General features: G+C 42.0%; 1 protein-coding gene across 1 annotated transcript in view; it reads left to right on the forward strand.

The window, feature by feature from the left end:
* jmy (junction mediating and regulatory protein, p53 cofactor) overlaps window positions 1–27,956 on the forward strand; it is a 60,483-nt gene that overhangs the window by 21,608 nt on the left and 10,919 nt on the right. The window contains exon 2 of the mRNA XM_020457817.2: window positions 8,217–8,390. Coding sequence (XP_020313406.1) covers window positions 8,217–8,390 — 174 coding nt within the window. The remainder of the gene's footprint in view (window positions 1–8,216; window positions 8,391–27,956) is intronic.

Here is a 27,956-nt window from a genome sequence, read left to right on the forward strand (position 1 = left end):
TACTGGTGATTTCCTGGCTCTTTTGAGGTACACTGGATTTTCAGATGACAACAACAGTATTATGATGACGTTTGGTGAATAAATCTTTAGTATATAACCACTCATTTTGCACAGTGTTTCATCCATAGCAGTACATTTTCCTCTCTGAAGTATATATGATTTGTCATTTTTTTTCATCATTGTTTTTGTGTGTAGCCAAGCATTACTTTCAAAGTGGCTATTAATATTTTACCCTAAGACTTTGAGATTCACAGACATTTGCTGATGTGTCCGTTCTCCCAAAAATGCATGTCCATTTCCGTCACATCTATAACGAACGTTCTGTTGTTCCGTTACTTCAAAGTGGTATTACTTAGAATTTTGTAATTTTCCCCCAGTCAGCTTCAGAGTCTTCACCTGAACGACCGTCACAGGCAAAATCACAGGCTGTCATGCACTTGAGGGAACGTTGCTTACTAGCGCACGTGCTTCACACATCTTTTTCTTTAGCAGGCCGGAAAAACAATAGTACGTATATTCATTTAAAAAAATTGCCATGAGACTGGGTGTATGTTCTATTTATATTGGGAAATGTAACTTGCAACATGGCCTTTAACAGTAAGATGGAAACTCCCATTCTGTAAAAGTCTACTATGCTCCTGTAATTAAGTGAGAGTTTTCCTCAGACCTCCCTTCCCTCAGACCTCCACACCCCATTACGCCTGAGAAGTCTTTATATCTGTACAGCCAAAGATACAGCTTCAATAGCTATCTATAGCTTTTCATCTTTTCTTCCCTGCACAGGATTTCATTCTCTGTATGTAAAATAGTAAGCTATATGAGAGCTTGTCTGTTGAGTGTTGCTGAGTTGAGTGGCATGACTGTAAAGGGACAGCTCTGGTTGATTGCCTTGGGTTTTTAGCCCCCTGCCTATCAGGGTCAAAGCAAGTATGCCCTATATTCCTGAAGGGATTTAATAATTCCGTGTGTGTGTGTGTGTGTGTGTGTTAGTCATGGGGAGTTAGCATGTCAGACACTGGGCGTTAGACTCCAACTGAGGCACTGAGGATTAGTTCAAATTAGCCCATACACATCTCCCCCACCATTCAGGGCAGGGACCCAGGCTTTGGGTCAAAGGTAATTGAAGGTAGTGTGTGAGAGGGCCTGCGGAACTGCACATTTTACGACCTGTAGCTAAGTTAAGCGGCTTTGATGTTGCTTCCTCCTAGACACTGATCTAAGGTGAGTTTTGCATTCCTCACTCCCCCTTAATGGTTACATAAGGGTTGGGGGAGGGAAACTGATCCTAGGTCTGTGTCTATGGCCAACTTGTACCCAAAGCAAAATAAGCAAACTCACTTGGTAGGCTTGCTATTATAATAGCAGGAACAGTACCTGCCTGGTTTCAGTTGATGTGTGGATGATTGTATGCAAAGTTCTATGCGCTCAATTGTGCACACATTTACAAATCAAATGTTATTGGTCACATACACATGGTTAGCAGATGTTAATGCGAGTGTAGCGAAATGCTTGTGCTTCTAGTTCCCGGCAGTGCAGTAAATCTAACAAGTACTCTAACAAATTCACAACGACTACCTTATACACACAAATGTAAAGGGATGAATAAGAATATGTACATATAAATATATGGATGCAAGATGGCCGTGCGGAATAGGCAAGATGCAGTAGATGGAATAGAATACAGCACATACAGTTGAAGTCGGAAGTTTACCTACACTTAGGTTGGAGTCATTAAAACTTGTTTTTCAACCACTCCACAAATTTCTTGCTAACAAACTCTAGTTTTGGCAAGTCGGTTAGGACACCTACCAACACAAGTAATTTTTCCAACAATTGTTTACAGACAGATTATTTGTACCTGTGGATGTAATTCAATGCCTACCTTCCAACTCAGTGCCTCTGCTTGACTTCATGGGAAAATCAGAACAAATCAACTGACCTCAGAATTGTTTTTGTAGACCTCCACAAGTCTGGTTCATCCTTGGGTGCAATTTCCAAATGCCTGAAGGTACCACGTTCATCTGTACAAACAATAGAATGCAAGTATAAACACCATGGGACCACGCAGCCGTCATACCGCTCAGGAAGGAAACGCGTTCTGCCTCCTAGAGATGAACGTACTTTGGTGCAAAAAGTGCAAATCATTCCCAGAACAACAGCAAAGGACCTTGTGAAGATGCTGGAAGAAACAGGTACAAAAGTATCTATATCCACAGTAAAACGAGTCCTATATCGACATAACCTGAAAGTCCGCTCAGCAAGGAAGAAGCCACTGCTCCAAAACCGCAATAAAAAAAGCCAGACTACGGTTTGCAACTGCACATGGGGACAAAGATGGTACTTTTTGGAGAAATGTCCTCTGGTCTGATGAAACAAAAATAGAACTGTTTGGCCATAATGACCATTGTTTTGTTTGGAGGAAAAAGGGGGAGGCTTGCAAACCGAAGAACACACATCCCAACCGTGAAGCACGGGTTGGCAGCATCATGTTGTGGGTGTGCTTTGCTGCAGGAGGGACTGGTGCACCTCACAAAATAGATGGCATCATGGGGAGGAAAATTCTGTGGATAGTTAAGACATCAGTCAGGAAGTTAAAGCTTGGTTGCAAATGGGTCTTCCAAATTGGACAATGACCTAAAGCATGCTTCCAAAGTTGTGACAAAATGGCTTAAGGACAACAAAGTCAAGGTATTGGAGTGGCCATCACAAAGCCCTGACCTCAATCCCATAGAAAAATTGTTGTCAGAACTAAAAAAGCATGTGCGATCAAGGAGGCCTACAAACCTGACTCAGCTACACAAGCTCTGTCAGGAGGAATGGGCCAAAACTCACCCAACTTATTGTGGGAAGCTTGTGGAAGGGTACCTGAAACGTTTGACCCAAATTAAACAATTTAAAGTCAATGCTACCAAATACATTCAATTAGTATGTAAACTTCTGACCCACTGGGAATGTGATGAAAGAAATCAAAGCTGAAGTAAATCATTCTCTCTACTATTGTTCTGACATTTCACATTCTTAAAATAAAGTGGTGATCCTAACTGACCTAAGACAGAGAATTAGGATTAAATAGGAATTAATAGGATTAAATGTCATGAATTGTGAAAAACAGAGTTTAAATGTAGTTGGCTAAGGTGTATGTAAAGTTCTGACTTCAACTGTACATATGAGATGAGTAATGTATGATATGTCAACATTATTAAAGTGGCATTATTTAAAGTGACTAGTGATACCTTTTATTACATCCATTTTTTAAAGTGACCAGAGATTTGAGTTTGTATGTTGGCAGCAGCCTCTCGGTGTTAACAATGGCTGTTTAACAGTCTGATGGCCTTGAGATAGAAGCTGTTTTTCAGTCTCTCGGTCCCAGCTTTGATGCACCTGTACTGACCTCGCCTTCTGGATGATAGCGGGGTGAACAGGCAGTGGCTCGGGTGGTTGTTGTCCTTGATGATCTTTATGGCCTTCCTGTGACATCGGGTGGTGTAGGTCTCCTGGAGGGCAGGTAGTTTGCCCCCAGTAATGCGTTGTGCAGACCACACTACCCTCTGGAGAGTCTTACGGTTGTGGGTGGAGCAGTTTCCGTACCAGGCAGGGATACAGCCCGACAGAATGCTCTCGATTGTTTATCTGTAAGAGTTTTTGAGTGTTTTAGGTGACAAGCCAAATTTCTTCATCCTCCTGATTTTGAAGAGGTGCTGTTGCACCTTCTTCACCACGCTGTCTGTTTGGGTGGACCATTTCAGTCTGTACGTGATGTGTACGCTGAGGAACTTAAAACGTTCTACTTTCTCCACTACTGTCCTCTCGATGTGGATGGGGGGATGCTCCCACAGCTGTTTCCTGAAGTCCACGATCATCTCCCTTTGTTTTGTTTGATGTTGAGTGAGAGGTTGTTTTCCTGACACCACACTCCGAGGGCCCTCACCTTCTCCCTGTAGGCCGTCTCGTTGTTGTTGGTAATCAAGCCTACCACTGTAATGTCGTCTGCAAACTTGATTGAGTTGGAGGCGTGCATGGACACACAGTCATGGGTGAACAGGGAGTATAGTAGGGGGCTGAGAACCACCCTTGTGGGGCCTCAGTGTTGAGGATCAGTGGGGTGGAAATGTTGTTTCCTACTCTCACCACCTGGGGGCGGCCCGTCAAAGTCCAGGACCCAGTTGCACAGGGCGGGGTCGAGACCCAGGGTCTAGAGCTTATTGACGAGTTTAGGGGGTGTTAAATGCTAAGCTGTCGTCGATGAACAGCATTCTTACATAGGTATGCCTCTTGTCCAGATGGAATACAATGTATGTTGTTCGAGCTAAACTCACACACACACACACACACACACGCCCAGTGTGAGGAATTGCAGACCTTTGCCACATGACTCATTTTGTAATTTTCCATAGCGCATAAATAGCTAACAACTGACTAATGTGAACTCTGAAGTGATGTGATCTTTCAAAGGAAGGACTGCTGTTCACATCATAGGAAGGCTGTTTCCTGCCAACCAGGCCTACTGGCATTACACTATGAAGACCAGGCCGATTTCACACGGATATACTGGTGGAGTTAGGCTTGATAAGTTCCCTCTGGTGTACAATTGTTATTACGATTCTAATTACCCTTTGTGTGTGTGTGTGTGTGTGTGTGTGATCATAATTGCTCACTCATGTTCCCACTGCGCTTTTAAGTTTACCTTGCGATGGTCGTCTGTACTTTGTGGATTCTCCACCAATCAGAAGTTTTTTGCTACTCTTTCCCAGCCAATCGGGATGTTTGTTATAAAGAGAGCCAGCCAATCCCTGTAGTTATATGTGAGCTCTGGCCAACTACAACACAAACACATACACACTCGGTCATTCGTCAATTTGTGCTCCCAGGGCTGCCTTAACCACAGTTGGGTCAGAGGTCACAGAAAATGTCACTCACCAGACAACATATTCCGTTCTTGCCTGGAAGGTTGCATTGACCCCCCCTACTGGATTGTTTACATTTATGCCTATGGGCAGCTTGTACCTTCTCTGACTCAGAGGGGTTGGGTTAAATGCAGAAGACACATTTCAGTTGAAATCATTCAGTTGACTAGGTATCCCCATCCCCACAAGTGACTAGGTATCCCCATTTCCCTTTCCTAATGCAACTGTTCTAGTGCTACAGTAGCTCCCTCCCTCCCTCTCAGCCAGCCTTCTCTTAGCTAAGTGCAGGGCTGGCCTGTCTATGGTTACCTTGGAGATGCCTGGCCAAGGTAAACAGTAGGAGCAGTGTTGGAGCTGAATTGACCAGTGTCTGTCTCTAGCCCCTGATCCCTAGAGTGGACCTGTGTGTGTGGCTGGCTATGGAAAACCTGGCTAGGGTTAACAACTTAAGAGACCCTATTCATCCTATGCACAGCTACTCCTCTCTTTTCAAGCCACACTAGACAGACAGAGCAGAAGGGTACTGTTAGGCTATTCACTGCTTAGATTGGTGATGTAGCAGCAGCCTTTCAATATTACACCTGGGAGAACTGAGGGAGGGTTGTACTGTATGAATTGAAACGAGTGGTTCCTAGTAGAGGGCTGCATTCTTGAGGTTCCCAAAAGAGATCATTGAGGTGTGGTCAGCATTTTTCATGCTGCGGGTCGGTCAGACAGACAATTTTGTGATTCAAATATTTTTGTTGTCCCGCAGATTATTTGGAAACAAACATCTTTCTGCTTTGTATGCATTAGCCCACCTATTGTATTAAAAGTATATATTTTGCATTATTCAAACACAGAATTTGCTGCTTCAACTTCAGTAGCCTACCTCTCTTAGTTGGGTGTCTGGGTTCAAGTGTGCCTAGTATGTGTGGTCTCATTGAAATAGAGTAGGCTGTCTACATGGGTGGAGAATCACGTGGTAGTTAACTTAAATTCTGAAATGAACTTTAACATGATTAGACTGTAGTTTACAACAGTGTCTGGTGAATAAATATTGATATTGGAAAGAAGTGGAGGGCGCTCAACCAATGTGAGTCGAGGTCCAATCAAAAAATGTAATCATTATTAAAGTGGCATTATTTGACAAAGGAGAGTGATGAAGTGCTGCGTCAGATGACCTGGCCTCCACAATCACCCAACCTCAACCCAATTGGGATATTTTGGGATGAGTTGGACCGCAAAGTGAAGGAAAATTTAGCCTACCTCTCAGGAGGCTGATTTGCAGCCAAAGACAAATAAATGGGTAATCAATACTTATTGAAAATGAAAAGACGCAATGCTCGCTCACCATAGTAGCCTAACGTATGCTGCCTTTTCCATGATGATTAAATTTTTTGATTGGACCTCGACTCACATTGGTTGAGCGCCCTCCATTGAGATGGTTTGGGATGAGTTGGACCGCAGAGTGAAGGAAAAGCAGCCAACAAGTGCTCAGCATATATGGGAACTCCTTCAAGACTGTCGGAAAAGCATTCCAGGTGAAGCTGGTTGAGAGAATGCCAAGAGTGTGCAAAGCTGTCATCAAGGCAATGTAAGGCTTCTTTAAAAAATCTAAAATCTAAATATATTTTGATTTGTTTACAGTTTTTGGTTACTACATGATTCCATATGTGTTATTTCATAGTTTTTATGTCTTCAGTATTTATTTTACAGTGTAGAACATAGTAAATGAATGGAATGAGTAGGTGTGTCCAAACTTTTGACTTGTACTGTATGTATTGGATAACTGCACAATTATTTAGGCTTTTTGGGGCTTGGCCTCATTAAATGTCTTTAATGTGGGGCTCATACATTTATTTTATTTATTTATTTCACCTTTATTTAACCAGGTAGGCTAGTTGAGAACAAGTTCTAATTTACAGTTCTCATGGCGACCTGGCCAAGATAAAGCAAAGCAGTTCAACACATACAACAACACAGAGTTACACATGGAATAAACAAACTTACAGTCAATAATACAGTAGAAAAAGTATATATACAGTGTGTGCAAATGAGGTAGGATAAGAGCGGGAAGGCAATACATAGGCCATGGTAGCGAAGTAATTACATTAGCAAAGATGAATGTGCAAGTAGAGATACTGGGGTGCAAAGGAGCAAGATACATAAATAAATACAGTATGGGGATGAGGTAGTTGGATGGGATATTTACAGATGAGCTATGTACAGGTGCAGTGATCTATGAGCTGCTCTGACAGCTGGTGCTTAAAGCTAGTGAGGGAGATATGAGTCTCCAGCTTCAGGGATTTTTGCAGTTCGTTCCAGTCATTGGCAGCAGAGAACTGGAAGGAAAGGAATGTATGTAAGTAGCATCACTCTTGAATTTTCGGTCAAAGCTTTAATCAATGCTTTATTATGCTTTTGAATGACACTTACGGTTTTGGCAGGAAATACCTGGTTACCTGGGAGAAAAGTGATTTATTCTCGGGATGGAACATTTTGTCAAATACCGGGAAAATATTCAACCCTAGTTGTTCCGATATATGATTAAATTGACTATCGTGAAATGACATTGACGATATATAGTGTAATGCAAGACTATACACTATTGGACACAGATCACAACTGTGCAGTTTTATTAGTTAGGCTGTATCAGTTTGTTCAAAATGAAGTCTAAATGAATGAATTAAACCTTATTTTTTTCTGCCGTACTAAGATTATTTAATGAGAATGTTACGATAATATCATAAATAAAGGAAAAAAATGTCACAGTCTGGAATGATCTAGTCATTAACGGAGCAAACTGATTGAAGTACCATATTGTAGAAGAGGTCTCCCCAAGTATTTCTCAACCTTAATGGCCACAGACACATAAACATTTACACATGCTCACGCACATGTATACTTGTGCACTGCACACACGCTCAATCCTTCTCATTTTACCAGTACTGTAACTTTTGGTAAATATTTTTTTTTTTTCTCTGTGCAGCTGGTGAAAGAGCTCTTTGTTTAGACAGCCATTATGAAATTGTCTGTGCTGGTGCTGGGGCTGAGACCACCACACACTGTGCCAGTTACTCCTGTGAATCAGCAACGGAACTAGTTTCAACACAGTCTGAAATATGAGCTATTCCTGACCATTGTTAGCGCCTTTCCTATAACACCTTATTCAGAGGCACAGAATAAACTTCTTCAAACTTTGCCACATCTTTTCCTGTTTCTTCTTCGAATCCTCCTAAACCAGTCTGGCTGCTAAAATGTTTTATTTGGTTCCTTTTTATTTTTAATGTTTTGCTGAATTGTTTAATGATCTTCCTTGTGGGTGTGTAGCTGCTGGAGAGGCACCGGGCCATGGAGAGTATGGTGGAGCTGCTGCAGGTGTATCCAGAGGAGGATGAGGCCTATGGAGAGTTACTGGAGGCTACAACACAACTCTACCACTACCTGCTACAGCCCTTCAGAGACATGAGAGAGCTGGCCATGCTGCGCAGACAGCAGATCAAGGTAACACACACACACTAGGGCCGGGCGATATATCAAATGAATTTGATAAATTTGAAATTATGGGGCCTCCCGAGTGGTGCAGCGGTCTAAGGTACTGTATCACAGTGCTAGAGGCATTACTACAGACCTGGGTTCATTCCCGGGTTGTGCCACAACTGGCTGTGGCCGCGAGTCCCATAGGACTGCGCACAATTGGTTAGGGGAGGGTTTGGCCGGTGAGGGCTTTACTTGGCTCATCGCGCTCTAGTGACTCCTTGTGGCGTGTGCGGTTGCTTGTGGGCTGACCTCGGTTGCCAGGTGAATGGTGTTTTCGCCGACACACTGGTGCGGCTGGCTTCCGGGTATAGCTGGCGGATGTTAAGGAGCGCGGTTAGGCGGGTCATGTTTCGGAGGACTCATGACTCCACCTTCTCCTCTCCCGAGCATGTTGGGGAGTTGCAGTGATGAGACAAGATTGAAAAAGTCAAAAAATAAATAAAAGATTTTATGTTTTAACACGATGTTCCAAATGACTATTACAAGAATCAAGGTATTTATTTTTTCCCCAATTTTATGAGTTTGTCTTTTTGGGCTTGTCTCTTTCGCTCCTTCTGTGCTGTGTGCACTGTGCACCTTCACACACAGACACCAAGCCCCTCCCTCTGCCACTCACAACATCAAAGATGAAAGATCACCATCTTCCTCTCTGATAACAAGCAGTTTCAACTTGCTATTTGCATTTGAGGTTTGGGCCAATGTAATCAGTCATATGGACACCGAAACAGATTGAGACAATATTTTATTGTAATAGAGGATAACCTAATGATAACCTTTTTATGTCTCATCTGCAGAAATGTAAAACAGAGAAGACTCTACTAAAACGGAAGTATCAATGAACATGATTGGGGATAATTAATGGTCAGTTTCTGTTGTGAGTGGCACCATGTACCTCTAGCAGCATTTTAGCCACAAACTGTTATACTAGCTGTCTAGTCTGTGTTTTAGAAATGTGCAATGAGCATAAAAAGACGCAGTTATATAAGGAATTGGCAACTCGTTCTCATTCTGAGAAATAAGCATATTATTATCCTTGATTTCAACATCTAAACATAGTGAACAGGCTATGTTTTTCAAACAGTTTGAGTCAGACAGGAGAATGTATTCATAACAGTTCAAGTGTTCTACCTTGTTAGCAAGCAAATAGATCCAAGGTGTCTAGACTTTAATATAAAGATTAGTTGGCTACTCACTAGCAGGTGTGCTTGTGCTTGAGAGATTGTTTATGAGACCTGTGTTAATGTTATATACTGCCTGCTACCAGAAGTTAAGTCATTTAATGGATGTGCATTGAACATGGTTCTGGTAAACATTTTAACAAAAAGGGCAGTGATTATTGCAAAAAAGTAAGTTAAACTATTTAGATAAAAAATACAAATCCAGAAAATCACATTTTTAAGTAATTAATTTGCATTTTATTGCTTGACATAAGTATTTGATACATCAGAAAAGCAGAACTTAATATTTGGTACAGAAACCTTTGTTTGCAATTACAGAGATCATACGTTTCCTGTAGTTCTTGACCAGGTTTGCACACACTGCAGCAGGGATTTTGGCCCACTCCTCCATACAGACCTTCTCCAGATCCTTCAGGTTTCGGGGCTGTTGCTGGGCAGTACGGACTTTCAGCTCCCTCCAAAGATTTTCTATTGGGTTCAGGTCTGGAGACTGGCAAGGCCACTCCAGGACCTTGAGATGCTTCTTACGGAGCCACTCCTTAGTTGCCCTGGCTGTGTGTTTCGGGTCGTGGTCATGCTAGAAGACCCAGCCACGACCCATCTTCAATGCTCTTACTGAGGGAAGGAGGTTGTTGGCCAAGATCTCGCGATACATGGCCCCATCCATCCTCCCCTCAATACGGTGCAGTCGTCCTATCCCCTTTGCAGAAAAGCATCCCCAAAGAATGATGTTTCCACCTCCATGCTTCATGGTTGGGATGGTGTTCTTGGGGTTGTACTCATCCTTCTTCTTCCTCCAAACACGGCGAGTGGAGTTTAGACCCAAAAGCTCTATTTTTGTCTCATCAGACCACATGACCTTCTCCCATTCCTCCTCTGGATAATCCAGATGGTCATTGGCAAACTTCAGACGGGCCTGGACATGCGCTGGCTTGAGCAGGGGGACCTTGTGTGCGCTGCAGGATTTTAATCCATGACGGCGTAGTGTGTTACTAATGGTTTTCTTTGAGACTGTGGTCCCAGCTCTCTTCAGGTCATTGACCAGGTCCTGCCGTGTAGTTCTGGGCTGATCCCTCACCTTCCTCATGATCATTGATGCCCCACGAGGTGAGATCTTGCATGGAGCCCCAGACCGAGGGTGATCTTGAACTTCTTCCATTTTGTAATAATTGCGCCAACAGTTGTTGCCTTCTCACCAAGCTGCTTGCCTATTGTCCTGGAGCCCATCCCAGCCTTGTGCAGGTCTACAATTTTATCCCTGATGTCCTTACACAGCTCTGGTCTTGGCCATTGTGGAGAGGTTGGAGTCTGTTTGAGTGTATGGACAGGTGTCTTTTATACAGGTAACGAGTTCAAATAGGTGCAGTTAATACAGGTAATGAGTGGAGAACAGGAGGGCTTTGTAACGGCGTTCTTCGTTTGTTGAAAGAGAGTCGGACCGAAATGCAGCGTAGTGGTTAATCATGACTTTAATGAACAAAGTGACACATGAAATAACTATACAAATACGAAAACAACAAACGGAACGTGAAACCTAATTACAGCCTATCTGGTGACACTACACAGAGACAGGAACAATCACCCACGAAATACAAAGTGAAACTCAGGCTACCTAAATACGGTTCCCCATCAGAGATTACAAGAATCACCTGACTCTGATCGAGAACCGCCTCAGGCAGCCAAGCCTACACTCGACACACCCCTAATCAACCACAATCCCAATGCCTACAAAAACCCCCAATACGACAACACAATAACCCATGTCACACCCTGGCCTGAACAAATAATATAACGAAAACACAAAACACTAAGACCAAGGCGTGACAGGCTTCTTAAAGAAAAACTAACAAGTCTGTGAGAGCCGGAATTCTTACTGGTTGGTAGGTGATCAAATGCTTATGTCATGCAATAAAATGCAAATGAATTACTTAAAAATCATACAATGTGATTTTCTGGATTTTTGTTTTAGATTCCGTCTCTCACAGTTGAAGTGTATGTATGATAACAATTACAGACCTCTACATGCTTTGTAAGTAGGAAAACCTGCAAAATCGGCAGTGTATCAAATACTTGTTCTCCCCACTGTGTATATATACAGTAACAGTCAAAAGTTTGGATTTTAGATTCAAGGCAAAGGGTGGCTACTTTGAAGAATCTAAAATCTCAAATATATTTTGATTTGTTTAACACTTGTTTGATTCCTACATGATTCTATATGTTATTTCATAGTTTTGATGTCTTCACTATTATTCTACAATGTAGAAATGAGTAAAAATAAAGAAAAGTAGGTGTCCAAACTTTTGACTGGTACTGTAGTACAGTGCAAATTGCAATACAAGATGTATACAATGGCTGTGTCTCTTCACAGTCCCCTTTGTGCAGTAAAGTGTTCTTTTGTCTGTTTTTTTTGTACTGTTTTTATTGCCAGTTTGAGTTACCTGGGGTGGCAGAGAGTTCCATGTAGTCATGGCTCGATTTAATACTGTGCTTTACCTAGCCTCTTCTGGGGACTGTGAAGATACCTCTGGTTACATGTTTCAAGTTGTACCGATGAGTGTCCGAACTGTGTGCCAACTGCTTGAACAGAGAGTTTGGGACCTTCTACACATCAAAGACCAATAGTGACGCAGTCAACTCTGAGCTAGGAGAGACTGACATGCATGTTACTGACACTTTACCTCCGTGTACATATAAGTGCGATACGTGCTGCTTTGTTCTGGACCAACCGGAATTTACTTATTTCCTTCTTTGCCGGACATGACCACACAGTTGGGCAGTAGTCCAGGTGCGACACGACTAGGGCCTGAGGACCTGTCTTGTCGACTGAGATGTCAAGAAGGTAGAGCAACGCCCTATCATGGACAGACCTCTCCCCATTTTAGCAACCATTGAGTCTATATGTTTTGACCATGACAGCTTGCTATCAATGGTTACACACAGCCGTTTAGTCTCCTCAACTTGTTCAATAGCCACATTATTCAATACTAGAGCTGAACAAGGTATAGAGTTGAGCTAATGATTTGTCCAAAAGTGATGCTTTTATTTTATATTATATTTAGCACCATTCTATTGATAGTTATCCATTCTAAAACTGACTGGAGCTCTATTTTAAGTGTCTCTGTTATTTTTTTAAACCTTTGCTGCCAATGTGTATATTGTTGAGTTGTCAGCATACATAGACATACAGGCTTTATTCAAGGTCAGTGAAAGGTCATTTGTAAAAACAAAACAATAATGTCTCTAGCCGGCTGCCCTGCGGTACACCACACTCAACTGAATTTGCATGAGAGAGGCTTCCGTGAACGAAAATCCTCTGTGTTCTATTAGATAGGTAACTCTCAATCCACAATAAGGCAGTGGATGCAAATCCAAAACACCTACATTTTTTCAGCAATAGGTTATGATCAATGACAAAACTACACTGAAGTCTAACAAAACAGCTCCCAATCTTCTTACTATCAATTTATTTCAGCCAATCATCAGTCATTTGTGTCAGTGCCGAGCACGTTGCGTGCCTTTCCCTATAAGCATACTAAATGTTTTGTTTTCTGTAAAATAACTTGGTATTTGATTAAACACATAATTTTTTCTAAAAGTTTGCTAAACATTTTTAACAGGATGATTGGTCGGCTGTTTGAACCATTAAAGGGTGGGCCAAAAGCTCTTTGACAGACAGCAGCATACACTCTAATACACATTATTTCTTAAGTCCTATTTACTGACATTAGGGTTAGCTTCTGTGGCTAACTGGACTGACGAGATGGTGGGATGAAATTGCTCCTAATTTTGTTGTTGTCCTACTCCACTGTAATGGTTAAGGCTAAGCTGATCCTAGGTATGTGGTTAACACTAACCTCTACCCGCAATATGATGGTGTGTGTGTGTGTGATGGGGGGATCAGATCGGCTGAGCCCGCCTGCCTTCCTGCCCAGAGCAGCTTAACCAACAGTAGAAGTATTAGTGCTGTGGTCAGTACTCAGGCTCTAAACCAAACCTGGCTGGAATACTGCTCAGCACACACATACACCTCTTCTCTCTTCTCTTCAGCTGCTTATCATTCTGTTCAGTCTCTTTCTCCCACTCCCCTCTCGCCTTACTCTCTGCCTCTCTCCCCCTCTTTCTGTCTTTCTGTCTCTCTCCTTCCTTTCCTTGCCCTCTCCCCTCTCTCTCTGAGGGTGTTGTGTTAGTGAGGATTTTGTGTTATTTTACTAATCTCTTGTGAGGGTTCAGCCTATAGTCATGGAGGTTGGGGTGATTTCCCCTGTTTGTCTTTGGCCACATCACATTCTTCACCCAGCATGGCTGTCTGTGGCGCTGCACTGGTCACACACATACATGCATACATGCATACATACATGGCCATGTGTAAGGGGAGTTCCTTCAGAATACAATGCAGCATTATGAGATCCGGGTAGAACCTGCTTCCCGGTAGGTACAGATCTAGGATCATTTGGGAAGGATTACCCTCCCCAAATCCTAACACCAACCATTTGGAGGAGAAATGCTGAACTGACCTTGAATCAGCGTCTAGGGTAGGGTAACCCTGTGAGATATGCAGGAAGGATCTGGGCTCGTTGGATAATCCTACCAGTGTGGTCAAAGCTGCTCCACTGATCTGCTCTCCTCTAGTACACCTGCCAGATGTCCAGAACCTGGAGCAATGATATGTCTCAGTAATCCTGCCTGCCTACCAGGGTTTCCGTTAGCCGGTAGTAGCCGGCCTTTGTCCGGTAAAAAAATGAAACAGCCGATAAATAAAATGGGCAAAAATCTCATTGTGAATCTCAATCAATTCAATGATGGAAATACCAGTCGATGGAAATACATTTGACTGGTCATGCTTATCGGTCTATTGGTTCATTTGCATAATTTAGTGTAATTAAATTGGCGCGTTTACAGTATATTTGTTATGCATATTTTTTAGCACACTCGTACAGCATACAGATACAGAGCCTTTCAGTGGAAAATCTGTCACTGCTAGAGCTGCTGCTACAGCATCTTGTGGTGCTTTCAAGACATCTTGGAACTCTGACAAATACGATGTGAAATCATGACGTCAGAGATCTTCAGGTTGGAAAGTCAGAGCTCTAGAAAGAGTTCCCGAGTTGGAATTCCTAGTTGGGTGACTGTTCAAATGAATGTTTGTAGTCAGAGCTCATAATACATATTATGAGGCATGTCTTTCCTTGCTTCAAAGTAGCCTAGAGGATATTTTCATCTCTGTCACATGAAACGGTTGGCATGTGCAGTGCCTTTTTGACAACTGTGTTTTCCTGCTAATTGTATTATGGAAATCACATTCCCGCATAGTCTACTGCCTTGTGCGCATTGCTACACTTATAATGTGAAGAAATAATAGTTTATCAACATTTTAAGCTAAATGTTCTGATCTGTTGCTTTTTAACATATTTGTTTATGTATCCTAGGCCTACTGCTTGTTTGAATTTGGGATCTATTGTCCCACAACTGTCTGTTTGGAATATGACATGTCTTTCTCAAAGAACTGACCAATAGACTAGGTAGCCTAAACTTTTCTAATATAGTAGATTGACATTGGCAAGGGATTTTGCTGTTCCTTACTTGTCTTGTTGGCCGAGGAAAGGTAAATGTGAACAGTTATTTTAACATGTTCAAAGTGCACATCAGAATTGGGTAAGAATGACTGCACATCGTTGCATCCTTGACATGCCTGTTCTGTTTAGATAAATTACCATAGATTTCTGTCATTCTGAGCGCTGTGGGTGTAAGCCCTAATCCGGTTACGCACTCAATGCATATGGGTCCGGTACATTTCTAAAATGTCCGGTAAATTTAAAATGTTGCCGGTCAAATGTCCAGCGCCACATTTTCCTACCGGAAACCCTGCTGCCTACTGGGCTCTAATAAAGGAGAAAGTGCTTAGTGGGCTTGCTGGTAGTCCATTGTTAAATGTTAGATTTATAGAAGGAGCTGCAGTACTGTATATTCTATCCACCATAGAAACCCAGAACTGTTGGTTCATCTTAGTTAATGTCTAAGGTTTCCACACACTCGTCCTTATTTGTGATGACAATTACAAAATATTAGTAAATCCCTAAACTCTGCTATATCATGAGCTAAGAAGATCCGTCTGGGATAGTTAGTCAGAAGGACTATTTGATGCTTTAATGCTGACTCAGCCTCAGTCCAATCACCTGTTGCCCTCAGGTGAAACCAACGAGCCAACGGCTGGAAACAAAGCTGTATGCAAATGAACCCCAATACCAGACGGGCCAGTCAGTTCTTGGTTGGGAGGACGTTGGATGTTGTGTTTTCTCCCAGACTGATGAGTCAGTAGAACGGCCCTGCTGTACACAGCTGGCTGTTTCATTAAAGGAGGAGTCTGTGTATCACTGAGAGGAAGGAAGAGAGAGAGAGAACAGGGGGAGGGAGAGGAGAGAGACAGGTTGGAGAGGACAAAGAGGGGACGATAGGGTATTTGCATGTGTTTTGCATTGTGCTTGATGTTCAAATTGGTAAATGTTGCAAGTAATGTGAGGTGAGAAATGTAATGTGTAGAGATGAGGGTAGGTTAGGTAGTCTCAATAGACTGCTATCAATGTCCCAAGGGAGAGATATAGCCTACCTGCTAAAGTCACAGCCTTCTCTTACCTTCTCTGGGAGGGTGAACACACACACACAGTGTCTGTGCTGACGCCTATTGTCCTAGTCGAAGGTGTAAATAAAGCCTGTCACCTCTAGAAAGGAAGAGGATGACAAGGCCAAGAGTTATATTTAGCTGTTTGAAGCTTTGCATATGGGAATGAATACAATTGAGCAGTTGCAATGGTCTGAACAAAGGCCTAAAATGAATAGCTGCCACCCTCCAAATGAGGGTAGATTGGCATTGGCGGTTAAGATGTCTATTTCCCCAGCCACATTGGTGGGTGGCCAGGGCTCCACAGTGCGAACATTTCACTCGCATTTGTGAGAAAAATAGTCAGGTATGACCACATTTATAGTCAAATAAATGCCCTAGTAGCAGCTTTCAAAGTATTTCTGATGTTTTGTTTTGCTTCATAGCCGGTAACTTAATCACACAACAAATACCCATGAACCCTATATAGCCTGGCGTGAAGAGTTGTGGAAGATTCATTTTTAGAAGCGCTGCGCACAGGCATAAAAGTTGGTCTAATTTACTTGAAACAAAGGTCTACTGAAGTGAGACATTGTTCTTGTGTTTCTTGGCTATTTACATTGTTTTGTTCACAAGCTAGGTTGTTTTACAATGTTTGAGTTTCAACTGCTAGGGAAGAGAAGACAACACAGATACCGTAATTTACGGACTATAAGCCGCTACTTTATTCCCACACTTTGAACCTCGCGGTTTATACAATGACGCAGCTAATTTATGGATTTTTCCCGCTTTCACAAGATTCATGCCGCCAAAAAACTGAGCACCGTCACATAATGTGACGTAAATCGAGCGCGCTCAAACTTCCCATCATTCTGATTACGGTAGTAATTTTGTCACCCTCATCATGGCAAAGACACTGAGAAATGCATATGATGCAGCTTTCAAGTTGAAGGCGATCGATCTGGCTGTGGGAAAAGGAAATAGAGCTGCTGCACGGGAGCTTGGCCTTAATGAGTCGATGATAAGACGTTGGAAACAGCAGCGTGAGGAACTGACTCAGTGCAGAAAGACAACAAAAGCTTTCAGAGGGAAGAAAAGCAGATGGCCCAAAGTATTTGCAGCCACTCGACATCAGTGTAAATCGTGCATTTAAGGTGGCGCTCCTTGTTCAGTGGGAGGCTTGGATGACAAGTGGGGAGAAATCCTTCACTAAAACGGGCCGCAGGCGAAGAGCATCTTATGGTCAAGTCTGCCAGTGGGTCCTGACAGCGTGGAGCATTGTCAAAAAATCCACTATCATCAACGGGTTTCGAAAGGCTGGACTGCTGCGTGTTGAAGGGGCAGCATGAGCTCAGCGGGGTATTTGACTCCGGATGAAAGTGATGAGAGCGACAATGAAAACGATCCAACATCGGATGAAGCAATTCTGAGGCTATTCAACTCCGACACCGAAGGAGATGACTTCAGTGGTTTCAGTGCACAGGAGGAGGAAGATAGTGACCAATGACTTTCTTGGTAGGCAACTGTTTTAATTTTTGTTACAAGCCATGTTTCGTTAAAGCCTATTTATTTTTGTTACAAGCCGTGTTTAGTTTAAAAGCTGTGTAAAGTTAATTTGTTTCAATGTACCGGTAGGCACCTGCGGCTTATAGACATGTGCGGCTTATTTATGTACAAAATACATATTTTGTAATAATTCAGTGGGTGCGGTTTATATTCAGGTGCGCTTAATAGTCCAGCAATTACGGTACTAGTCACTCTCAATCTCACAGGCACAAACATGACCCAAGTCACATTACCACAGTAATCTCCAGCCCTTAAAGAGGCAGATGAACATTTGTCTCATCTGTGATAATTTGGTAAAAAAAACTCAGGTCACAAAAAATTTAATTAAACAAATCAAATTTTAGTTGTCACTTACAAATTAGCAGATTTTATCGCGTCTGTAGCAAAATGCTAGCTCCAACAGTGCTCCAATGTTTCTAGCTCCAACAGTGCAGTAATATCTAACAAGGTATATCTAAAAATTTCACAACAATACACACAAGTCTAAAGTAAAGGAATGGAATTAAGAATATATAAATATTTGGCAAGAAATGTCAGTGGCATAGACTAAAACACAGTAGAATAGGGTAGAATACAGTACATACAGCTGAACATACAGTTGAAGTCGGAAGTTTACATACACTTATGTTGGAGTCATTAAAACTTGTTTATCAACCACTCCACCAATTTCTTGTTAACAAACTATAGTTTTGGCAAGTCGGTTAGGACATCTACTTTGTGCATGACACAAGTAATTTTTCCAACAATTGTTTACAGACAGATTATTTCACTTATAATTCACAGTATCACAATTCCAGTGGGTCAGACGTTTACATACAGTAAGTTCACTGTGCCTTTAAAAAGCTTGGAAAATTCCAAAAAATGATGTCATGGCTTTAGATGCTTCTGATAGGCTAATTGACATAATTTGAGTCAATTGGAGGTGTACCTGTGGATGTATTTCAAGGCCTACATTTAAACTACATTTAAACTCGGTGCCTATTTGCTTGACATCATGGAAAAATCAAAACAAATCAACCAAAATAATTGTAGACCTCCACAAGTCTGGTTCATCCTTGGGAGCAATTTCCAAATGCCTGAAGGTACCTCGTTCATATGTACAAACAAAAGTAGACAAGTATAAACACCATGGGACCACGGAGCCGTCAAACCGCTCAGGAAGGAGACCCGTTCTGTCTCCTAGAGATGAACGTACCTTGGTGTGAAAAGTGCAAATCAATCCCAGAACAACAGCAAAAGATGCTGGAGGAAACAGGTACAAAAGTATCTATATCCACAGTAAAACGAGTCCTATATCGATATAACCTGAAAGTCCGCTCAGCAAGGAAGAAGACATGCTCCAAAACCGGCATAAAAAAAGCCTGACTACGGTTTGCAACTGCCCATGGGGACAAAGATCGTACTTTTTGGAGAATTGTGCTCTGCTCTGATGAACCAAAATAGAACTGTTTGGCCTAAATGACCACCGTTATGTTTGGAGGAAAAAGAGGGAGGTTTGCAAGCCAAAGATCACCATCCCAACCGTGAAGCATGGGATCGCCACATAATATTGTGGGGGTGCTTTGCTGCACGAGGGACTGGTGCACTTCACAAAATAGACGGCATCATGAGGAAGAGAAATTCTGTGAATATATTGAAGCAACATCTCAAGACATCAGTCAGGAAGTTAAAACTTGGTCGCAAATGGGTCTTCCAAATGGACATTGACCCCAAGCATACTTCCAAAGTTGGCTTAAGGACAACAAAGTCAAGGTATTGGAGTGGCCATCACAAATCCCTGATCTCAATCCTATAGAACATTTGTGGGCAGAACTGAAAAGGTGTGTGCGAGCAAGGAGGCCGACAAACCTGACTCAGTTACTCAAGCTCTGTCAGGAGGAATGGGCCAAAATTCACCCAATTTATTGTGGGAAGCTTGTGGAAGGCTACCTGAAGGCTACCTTTGACCCAAGTTAAACCATTTCAAAGGCAGTGCTACCAAATACTAATTGAGTGTATGTAAACTTCTGACCCACTGGGCATGTGATGAAAGAAATAAAAGCTGAAATAAATCATTCTCTCTACCATTATTCTGACATTTCACATTCTTAAAATAAAGCGGTGATCCTAACTGACCTAAGACAGGTACTTTTTTCTAGGATTAAATGTCAGGAATTGTTTGGCTAAGGTGTATGTAAACTTCTGACTTCAACTGTACATATGAGGTGAGTTATGCAAAATATATAAACATTAAAATGACTAGTGTTCCATTATTAAAGTGGCCAGTGATTTCAAGTCTATCACTAGCACAGTCTGATGGCCTTGAGATAGAAGCTGTTTTTCAGTCTCTCGGTCCCAGCTTTGATGCACTTGTATTGACCTTGCCTCCTGGATGATAGCGGGGTGTAAAGGCAGTGGCTTGGATGGTTGTTGTCCTTTATGATCTTTTTGGACTACTTGTGACATTGGGTCCTGTAGGTGTCCTGGGGGGCAGGTAGTTTGCCCCTGGTGATGCGTTGGGCAGACTGCACCACCCTCTGGAGAGCCCTGCGGTTGCGGGAGGTGTAGTTGCCGTACCAGGCAGTGATACAGCCCGACAGGATGCTCTCAATTGTGCATCTGTAAAAGTTTGTGGGTTTTAGGTGCCAAGCTAAATATAATGAACCCCGATTATTACTTCTTACTTGTCATACATTTATTGTTTTAGAAACATTACAAAGCATACTCATCTATTTTTTTGTTTTGTTGTGTTGGTGTAATTGTAGCGCCAAAAAATATTTGGGCTGGTAGAAAATCTGAGTGTCTGGGAGATTATTTTTTTTTTTTTTATCTACCTGCCACAGTGGCTGGTGGACCAAAAAGTTAATTTTAGGCTCGGGTCTGAACTGATAATGGGTATCGTTAGGCAGGCTTTTGTTCAAGCCCAGCAATAACTACAATTCAAGTAATCAACCTATCGTGGTTTTCAAATCGCCAATTTTGATTACTGTGTTAGAGCAGGGTTGGAACAAAAGCCCGCACACACTGCAGTCTATCAGCACTATAATTGCCCATCCCTGAACCCTAGCCCCTGCCAACATGCCAAGTGGAACAAGTGAATGAGGGATCTGATGAATGAAGGCATGAAGTGAATGAGTGTCGAGGACAAAGGAGAGCAGGTATAGGATGAATGGTGCATTGTGGGAAGGCCATATCGCGTGTTGGAGTGATGCAGCGTGGGTATTCTGTTACAGCCAGGGTCAGAAGGCATGCATTAATAAGTCATTTAGCTTCTGTAACCTATTGACCGGTGGCTATGTAGCATAGGTAGGAGGAAGAACATTAACATTCTGGATGATAAAACTCTGTGTGTCTGTGCTCTGTGTGTGTGCTAACGTTCCCCACTCCCAAAGTGATAGAAGGCAGTTTTAAGCATCTGTGATAAGGACCATGACACCGTGACACTGGTCTATCTGTTGTTTATCTTTGTGGTCTATCTGTAGTTATCTCAGCCTATGGCCCTGGAAACAGATCTGACTGCTATTTCTGCCTCATTCACTTTGACACCAGCTGTCTGAAGCTGCAGATTACATAGTGGGCTGTAGAGGACGTGTGGAAAGATGGGCAGAAGAATGAAGGTATATTGTAGTGTAGTTCTATTACTGGAGGTAGTGTCAGTGTGTGTATATAATTTAGTGGTGTGGGATTAGGTCATGGATAAATAGGGTGTCGTGTCTGAGATGAGACCCCCACCACATGGTCCACACCACAGTGACACAGCAACGAGGAAATGATAGCTGAGAGGGGGAGGGGCTTACTGGACCAGGTGGCAGACTGGACAGAAAACAACATAAAGACTCTCTGACATCATATCCACTATTCTATTCGCATCTCATTATTCCATCCTCATACTTCTATTCTAGATTTCCCGATAACTTAATCTATTCATGTCTTTTTAGCTCTTTCACTCCAAGAACACTTTATTTAACCAGAACCATGCCTAACCCACCTAGGCATACACACACAGACAACAGTCAACAACAAAATCAGGGAAATGGAGAACAATGGCATTGTAGAAATTGTGTATTTTACATGGGGTCAATAGCCCTTGGAAGGAAAGTCTGCAGTGAAGTGACAAGCCAGTGTTTACAGTAGGCCTATTTCTTTTAAGATGGACATCCCCATTGTTAGGGTGTTTCCATAGTTCCACAGCAGGAGGTGTGGCCCAGATGTTAGTCAAAGTCTAAATGTTATAGTTTTTGTAGAGGGCTAATATTCCCTCTCTATTGGAGAATGGATACCCCAGCACTAAGGTCATGTCTAATTTTGTGGGACTGACTGAGTACTCTCCCTTTATTTTGCCTTTTCTCCCTATAAAACACTCTCTCTCTCTCTATCTATCTTCTCTCTCTCTCTCTCTCTCTCTCTCTATCTACTCTCTCCCCCCTCTATCTACTCTCTCCCCCCTCTATTTAGTCTCTCCCCCCTCTATCTAAGTCTTTCTCTCCCTCTGTCACACACTCAGCATACAGTTTGTTGGCTGATGTGAACCACCCAGGTCAGGTGTGGCGTGCTGTTGATTACTGTGTGTGTGTGCTTGCCTGCGTGCATGCATGTGGCCTGTGTGTGTGTGTGTGTGTGTGTGTGAGAGAGCGAGAACGCCAATACAGACACATCTGTTTTACATTGAGATATTAACATATGAGTGAGTGTATGTAGGCTTGCAGTAAGCAAAATTAATACAGTACCAGTCAAAAGTTTGCACACACCTACTCATTCAAGGGTTTTTCGTTATTTTTTTAAATGTTCTACATTGTAGAATAATAGTGAAGACATCAAAACTATGAAATAATATATGGAATCATGTAGTAGCTAAAAAAAGTGTTAACTTCACTAGGGTAGGGGGCAGCATTTGGAAATTTGGATGAAAAGCATGCCCAAATTAAACTGCCTGCTACTCAGGCCCAGAAGATAGGATATGCATATAATTAGTAGATTTGGATATAAAACACTCTAAAGTTTCCAAAACTGTTAAAATAATGTCTGTGGGTATAACAGAACTGATATGGCAGGCGAAAACCAGAGGAAAATCCAACCAGGAAGTACTATTATTTTGAAAGACTGTTTTTCCGGGAGCGTAATCATAGCCTCAAATGCATTAGCATAACGCAACGGACATAAATACCCATAGAAACTTTTCCTATTCATGAAAATCGCAAATGAAATGAAATAAATATATTCAAACACAAGCTTAGCCTTTTGTTAACAACACTGTCGTCTCAGATTTTCAAAATATGCGTTACAGCCAACGCTAGACAAGCATTTGTGTAAGTTTATCATGGCATAATGCTATGCTAGGCTCTGCTGGCAGCAGGCAACATTTTCACAAAAATAAGAAAAGCAACCAAATTAAATCATTTACCTTTGAAGAACTTCGGATACTTTCACTCAGGAGACAGCAGATAGCTGTAGATAGCAAATGTTCCTTTTTTCCAAAAATATTATTTTTGTAGGCGAAAAAGCTCCCGTTTCTTCACCATGCTTGGCTGAGAAATCGACCGAAAAATGCTTTTTTCAAAATTAGCTACATAATATCGACACAAACACGGCAAACGTTGTTTAGGATCCATCCTCAAGGTGTTTTTAACAAATATATTCGATAATATATCCGTTGAGGCAGTTGGTTTCTTATAAGAAGCGATTGGGAAAATGGCTACCTCAGTATTTTACGCAAGGTTTTCTGCGGGAGACACCATGTGACCACATGCCATATATGGTCCCTTACAGCCATTCTTCAAGGGAAATGCCTAAAAAGACGTCACAATGCTGTAGACACCTTTGGGAAAACGTAAGCTCATTCGTAGCTCATTCACAGCCATATAAGGAGTCATTGGAATGAGGCGGTTTCAAAAAATGCGGCACTTCCTGGTTGGATTTTTATCTGGGTTTCGCCTGTAACATCAGTTCTGTGGCACTCACAGACTATCTTTGCAGTTTTGGAAACGTCAGAGTGTCTTCTTTCCAAAGCTGTCAATTATATGCATAGTCGAGCATCTTTTTGTGACAAAATATCTTGTTTAAAACGGGAACGTTTTTCATCCAAAAATTAAAATAGCGTCCCCTAAATCCAACTGGTTAAACAAATCAAAATATATTTTATATTTGAGATTGTTCGAAGTAGCCACCCTTTGCCTTGATGACATCTTTGCACACTTCTGGCATTCTCTCAACCAGCTTCACCTGGAATGCTTTTCTCACATATGCTGAGCATTTGTTGGCTGCTTTTCCTTCCCTCTGCCATCCAACTCATCCCACACCATCTCAATTAAGTTGAGGTCGAGTCATTCTGGAGGCCAGGTCATCTGATGCAGTACTCCATCACTCTCCTTCTTGGTCAAAAAGCCCTTACACAGCCTAGAGCTGTGTTATGGGTCATTGTCCTGTTGAAAAACAAATAGTAGTCCCACTAAGTGCAAACCAGATGGGATGGCGTATCGCTGCAGAATGCTGTGGTAGCCATGCTGTTTAAGTGTGCCTTGAATTCTAAATCAATCACAGTGTCACCAGCAAAGCACCCCCACACCATCACACGTCCTCCTCCATGCTTCACGGTGGGAACCACACATGCAGAGATCATCTGTTCACCTACTCTGTGTCTCACAAAGACACAACGGTTGGTCCCAAAATCAGTCCAAAGGACAGATTTCCACTGGTCTAATGTCCATTGCTCGTGTTTCTTGGCCCAAGCAAGTCTCTCCTTTTTGGTGTCCTTTAGTAGTGGTTTCTTTGCAGCAATTGGACCATGAAGGCCTGATTCACACAGTCTCCTCTGAACAGTTGATGTTGAGATGTGTATTTATTTGGGCTGCACTTTCTGAGGCTGGTAACTCTAATGAACTTATCCTCTTTATCAGAGGTAACTCTGGGTCTTCTTTTCCTGTGGCGGTCCTCATGAGAGCCAGTTTCATCATAGCGCTTAATGGTTTTTGCACATGCACTTGAAGAAACTGTCAAAGTACTTGACATTTTCCGGATTGAGCTTCATGTCTTAAAGTAATTATGGACTGTCGTTTCTCTTTGCTTATTTGAGCTGTTCTTGCCATAATATGGACTTGGTCTTTTACCAAATAGGGCTATCTTCTGTATACCACCCCTACCTTGTCACAACAACTGATTGGCTCAAACACTAACATTAAGAAGGAAAGAAATTCCACAAATTAACTTTTAACAAGGCACACCTGTTAATTGAAATGCATTTCAGGTGACTTCCTAATCAAAATCAAATCCAATTTTATTTGTCACATTTTCCAAATACAACAGGTGTAGACCTTACTGTGAAATGCTTACTTACAAGCTCTTATACAACAGTGCAGTTGAAGAAATAGAGTTAAGAAAATATTTACTAAATAAAATAAAAAGTAACACAGTAGAATTACAGTGGCAAGAAAAAGTATGTGAACCCTTTGGAAATACCTGGATTTCTACATAAATTGGTCATAACATTTGATCTGATCTTCATCTAGGTCACAACAATATACAGTTGAAGTCGGAAGTTTACATGTACTTAGGTTGGAGTCATTAAAACTTGGGATGAGGTTTTGATGTTGGTGTGCTGTGCCTTTTTTTTCTCCACACATAGGGTTGTATCTTCCTTCCAAACAACTCAACTCTAGTTACATCTGTCCACAGAATATTTTGCCAGTAGCGCTGTGGAATATCCAGGTGCACTTTTGCAAACTTCAGACGTCCAGCAATATTTTTTTGGACAGCAGTGGCTACTTCCGTGGTGTCCTCCCATGAACACCATTCTTGTTTAGTGTTTTACATATCGTAGACTCGTCAACAGAGATGTTAGCATGTTCCAGAGATATCTGTAAGTCTTTAGCTGACACTCTGGGATTCTTCTTAACCTCATTGAGCATTCTGCACTGTGCTCTTGCAGTCATCTTTGCAGGACGGCCACTCCTAGGGAGAGTAGCAGCAGTGCTGAACTTTCTCCATTTAGACATTTTGTCTTACCGTGGACTGATGAACATCACGGCTTTTAGAAATACTTTTGTAATCCTTTCCAGCTTTATGCAAGTCAACAATTCTTATTCTTAGGTCTTCTGGGATCTCTTTTGTTTGAGGCATGGTTCACATCAGGCAATGCTTCTTGTGAATAGCAAACTCACATTTGTGAGTGTTTTTTATAGGGCTACACAGCTGTAACCAACATCTCTAATCTCGTCTCATTGATTGGACTCCATGTTAGCTGACTCCTGACTCCAATTAGCTTTTGGAGAAGTCATTAGCCTAGGGGTTCACATACTTTTTCCAACCTACATTGTGAATGTTTAAATTAGAGGTCGACCGATTATGATTTTTCAACGCCGATACCGATTATTGGAGGACCAAAAAAGCCGATACTGATTAATCAACCGATTTTTATTTATTTATTTGTAATAATGACAATTACAACAATACTGAATGAACACTTATTTTAACTTAATATAATACATAAATAAAATCAATTTAGCCTCAAGTAAATAATGAAACATGTTCAATTTGGTTGAAATAATGCAAAAAACAAAGTGTTGGAGAAGAAAGTAAAAGTGCAATATGTGCCATGTAAGAAAGCTAACTTGTGCAATGTTTTCAGAACATGAGAACATATGAAAGCTGGTGGTTCCTTTTAACATGAGTCTTCAATATTCCCAGGTAAGAAGTTTTAGGTTGTAGTTATAATAGGAATTATAGGACTATTTCCCTCTATACCATTTGTATTTCATTAACCTTTGACTATTGGATGTTCTTATAGGCACTTTAGTATTGCCAGTGTAACAGTATAGCTTCCGTTCCTCTCCTCGCTCCTCCCTGGGCTCGAACCAGCAACACAATGACAATTAGCGCACACTAACTAGCTAGCCATTTCACTTCATTTACACGAGCCTCATCTCGGGAGTTGATAGGCTTGAAGTCATAAACAGTGCAATGCTTGACGCACAACGAAGAGCTGCTGGCAAAACGCACCAAAGTGCTGTTTGAATGAATGTTTACACGCCTGCTTCTGCCTACCACCGCTCAGTCAGATACTTAGATACTTGTATGCTCAGTCAGATTATATGCAACGCAGGACACGCTAGATAATATCTAGTAATTTCATCAACCATGTGTAGTTAACTAGTGATTATGATTGATTGTTTTTTATAAGATAAGTTTAATGCTAGCTAGCAACTTACCTTGGCTTACTGCATTCGCATAACAGGCAGTCTCCTTGTGGAGTGCAACGAGAGAGAGGCAGGTCGTTATTGCGTTGGTCTAGTTAACTGTAAGGGTGCAAGATTGGATCCCCCGAGCTGAGAAGGTGAAAATCTGTCATTCTGCCCCTGAACGAGGCAGTTAACCCACCGTTCCTAGGCCGTCATTTAAAATAAGAATGTGTTCTTAACTGACTTGCCTAGTTACATAAAGGTATAAAAAAATATATATATATATAAATAAATCGGCGCCCAAAAATACCAATTTCCATTCCGATTAATCGGTCGACCTCTAGTTTAAATTACGTATTCAATATAGACAAGAAACATACAACAATGTGTGTGTTATTAGTTTAAACACACTGTTTGTCTATTGTTGTGACTCAGAGAGTAGCACCAGTGTAAAAGCGGGCGGGGGGGGGGGGGTTCATGTTAATAGTCCGGGTGGCCATTTGATTAATTGTTCAGCAGTCTTATGGCGTGTGGGTAGATACTGTTAAGGAGCCTTTTGGACCTAGACTTGGCACTCCGGTACCGTTTGCCATGCGGTAGCAGAGAGAGCAGTCTATGACTTGGGTGACTGGAGTCTTTGACAATTTTTTGAGCCTTCCTCTGACACCGCCTGGTATATAGGTCCTGGGTGTCAGGAAGCTTGGCCTCGGATGTATTGGGCCGTATGCACTACCCTATGTAGCGCCTTACCGTCAGTTCCCGAGCAATTGCTATACTAAGTGGTAATGCAACTGGTCAGGATGCTCTCGATGGTGCAGCTGTATAACTTTTAGAGGATCTGAGGACCCATGCTAAATCTTTTCAGTCTCCTGAGGGGAAAAAGGTGTTGTCGTGCCCTCTTCACAACTGTCTTGGTATGTTTGGACCATGTTAGCTCATTGGTGATCTGGACACCAAGGAATTTGAAACTCTCATCCTGCTCCACTACAGCCCCGTCGATGTTAATGGGGGCTGTTCGGCCCGCCTTTTCCTGTAGTCCACA

The sequence above is a fragment of the Oncorhynchus kisutch genome, linkage group LG23 (genome assembly GCF_002021735.2).
Source record: "Oncorhynchus kisutch isolate 150728-3 linkage group LG23, Okis_V2, whole genome shotgun sequence".
Lineage (NCBI taxonomy): Eukaryota > Metazoa > Chordata > Actinopteri > Salmoniformes > Salmonidae > Oncorhynchus > Oncorhynchus kisutch.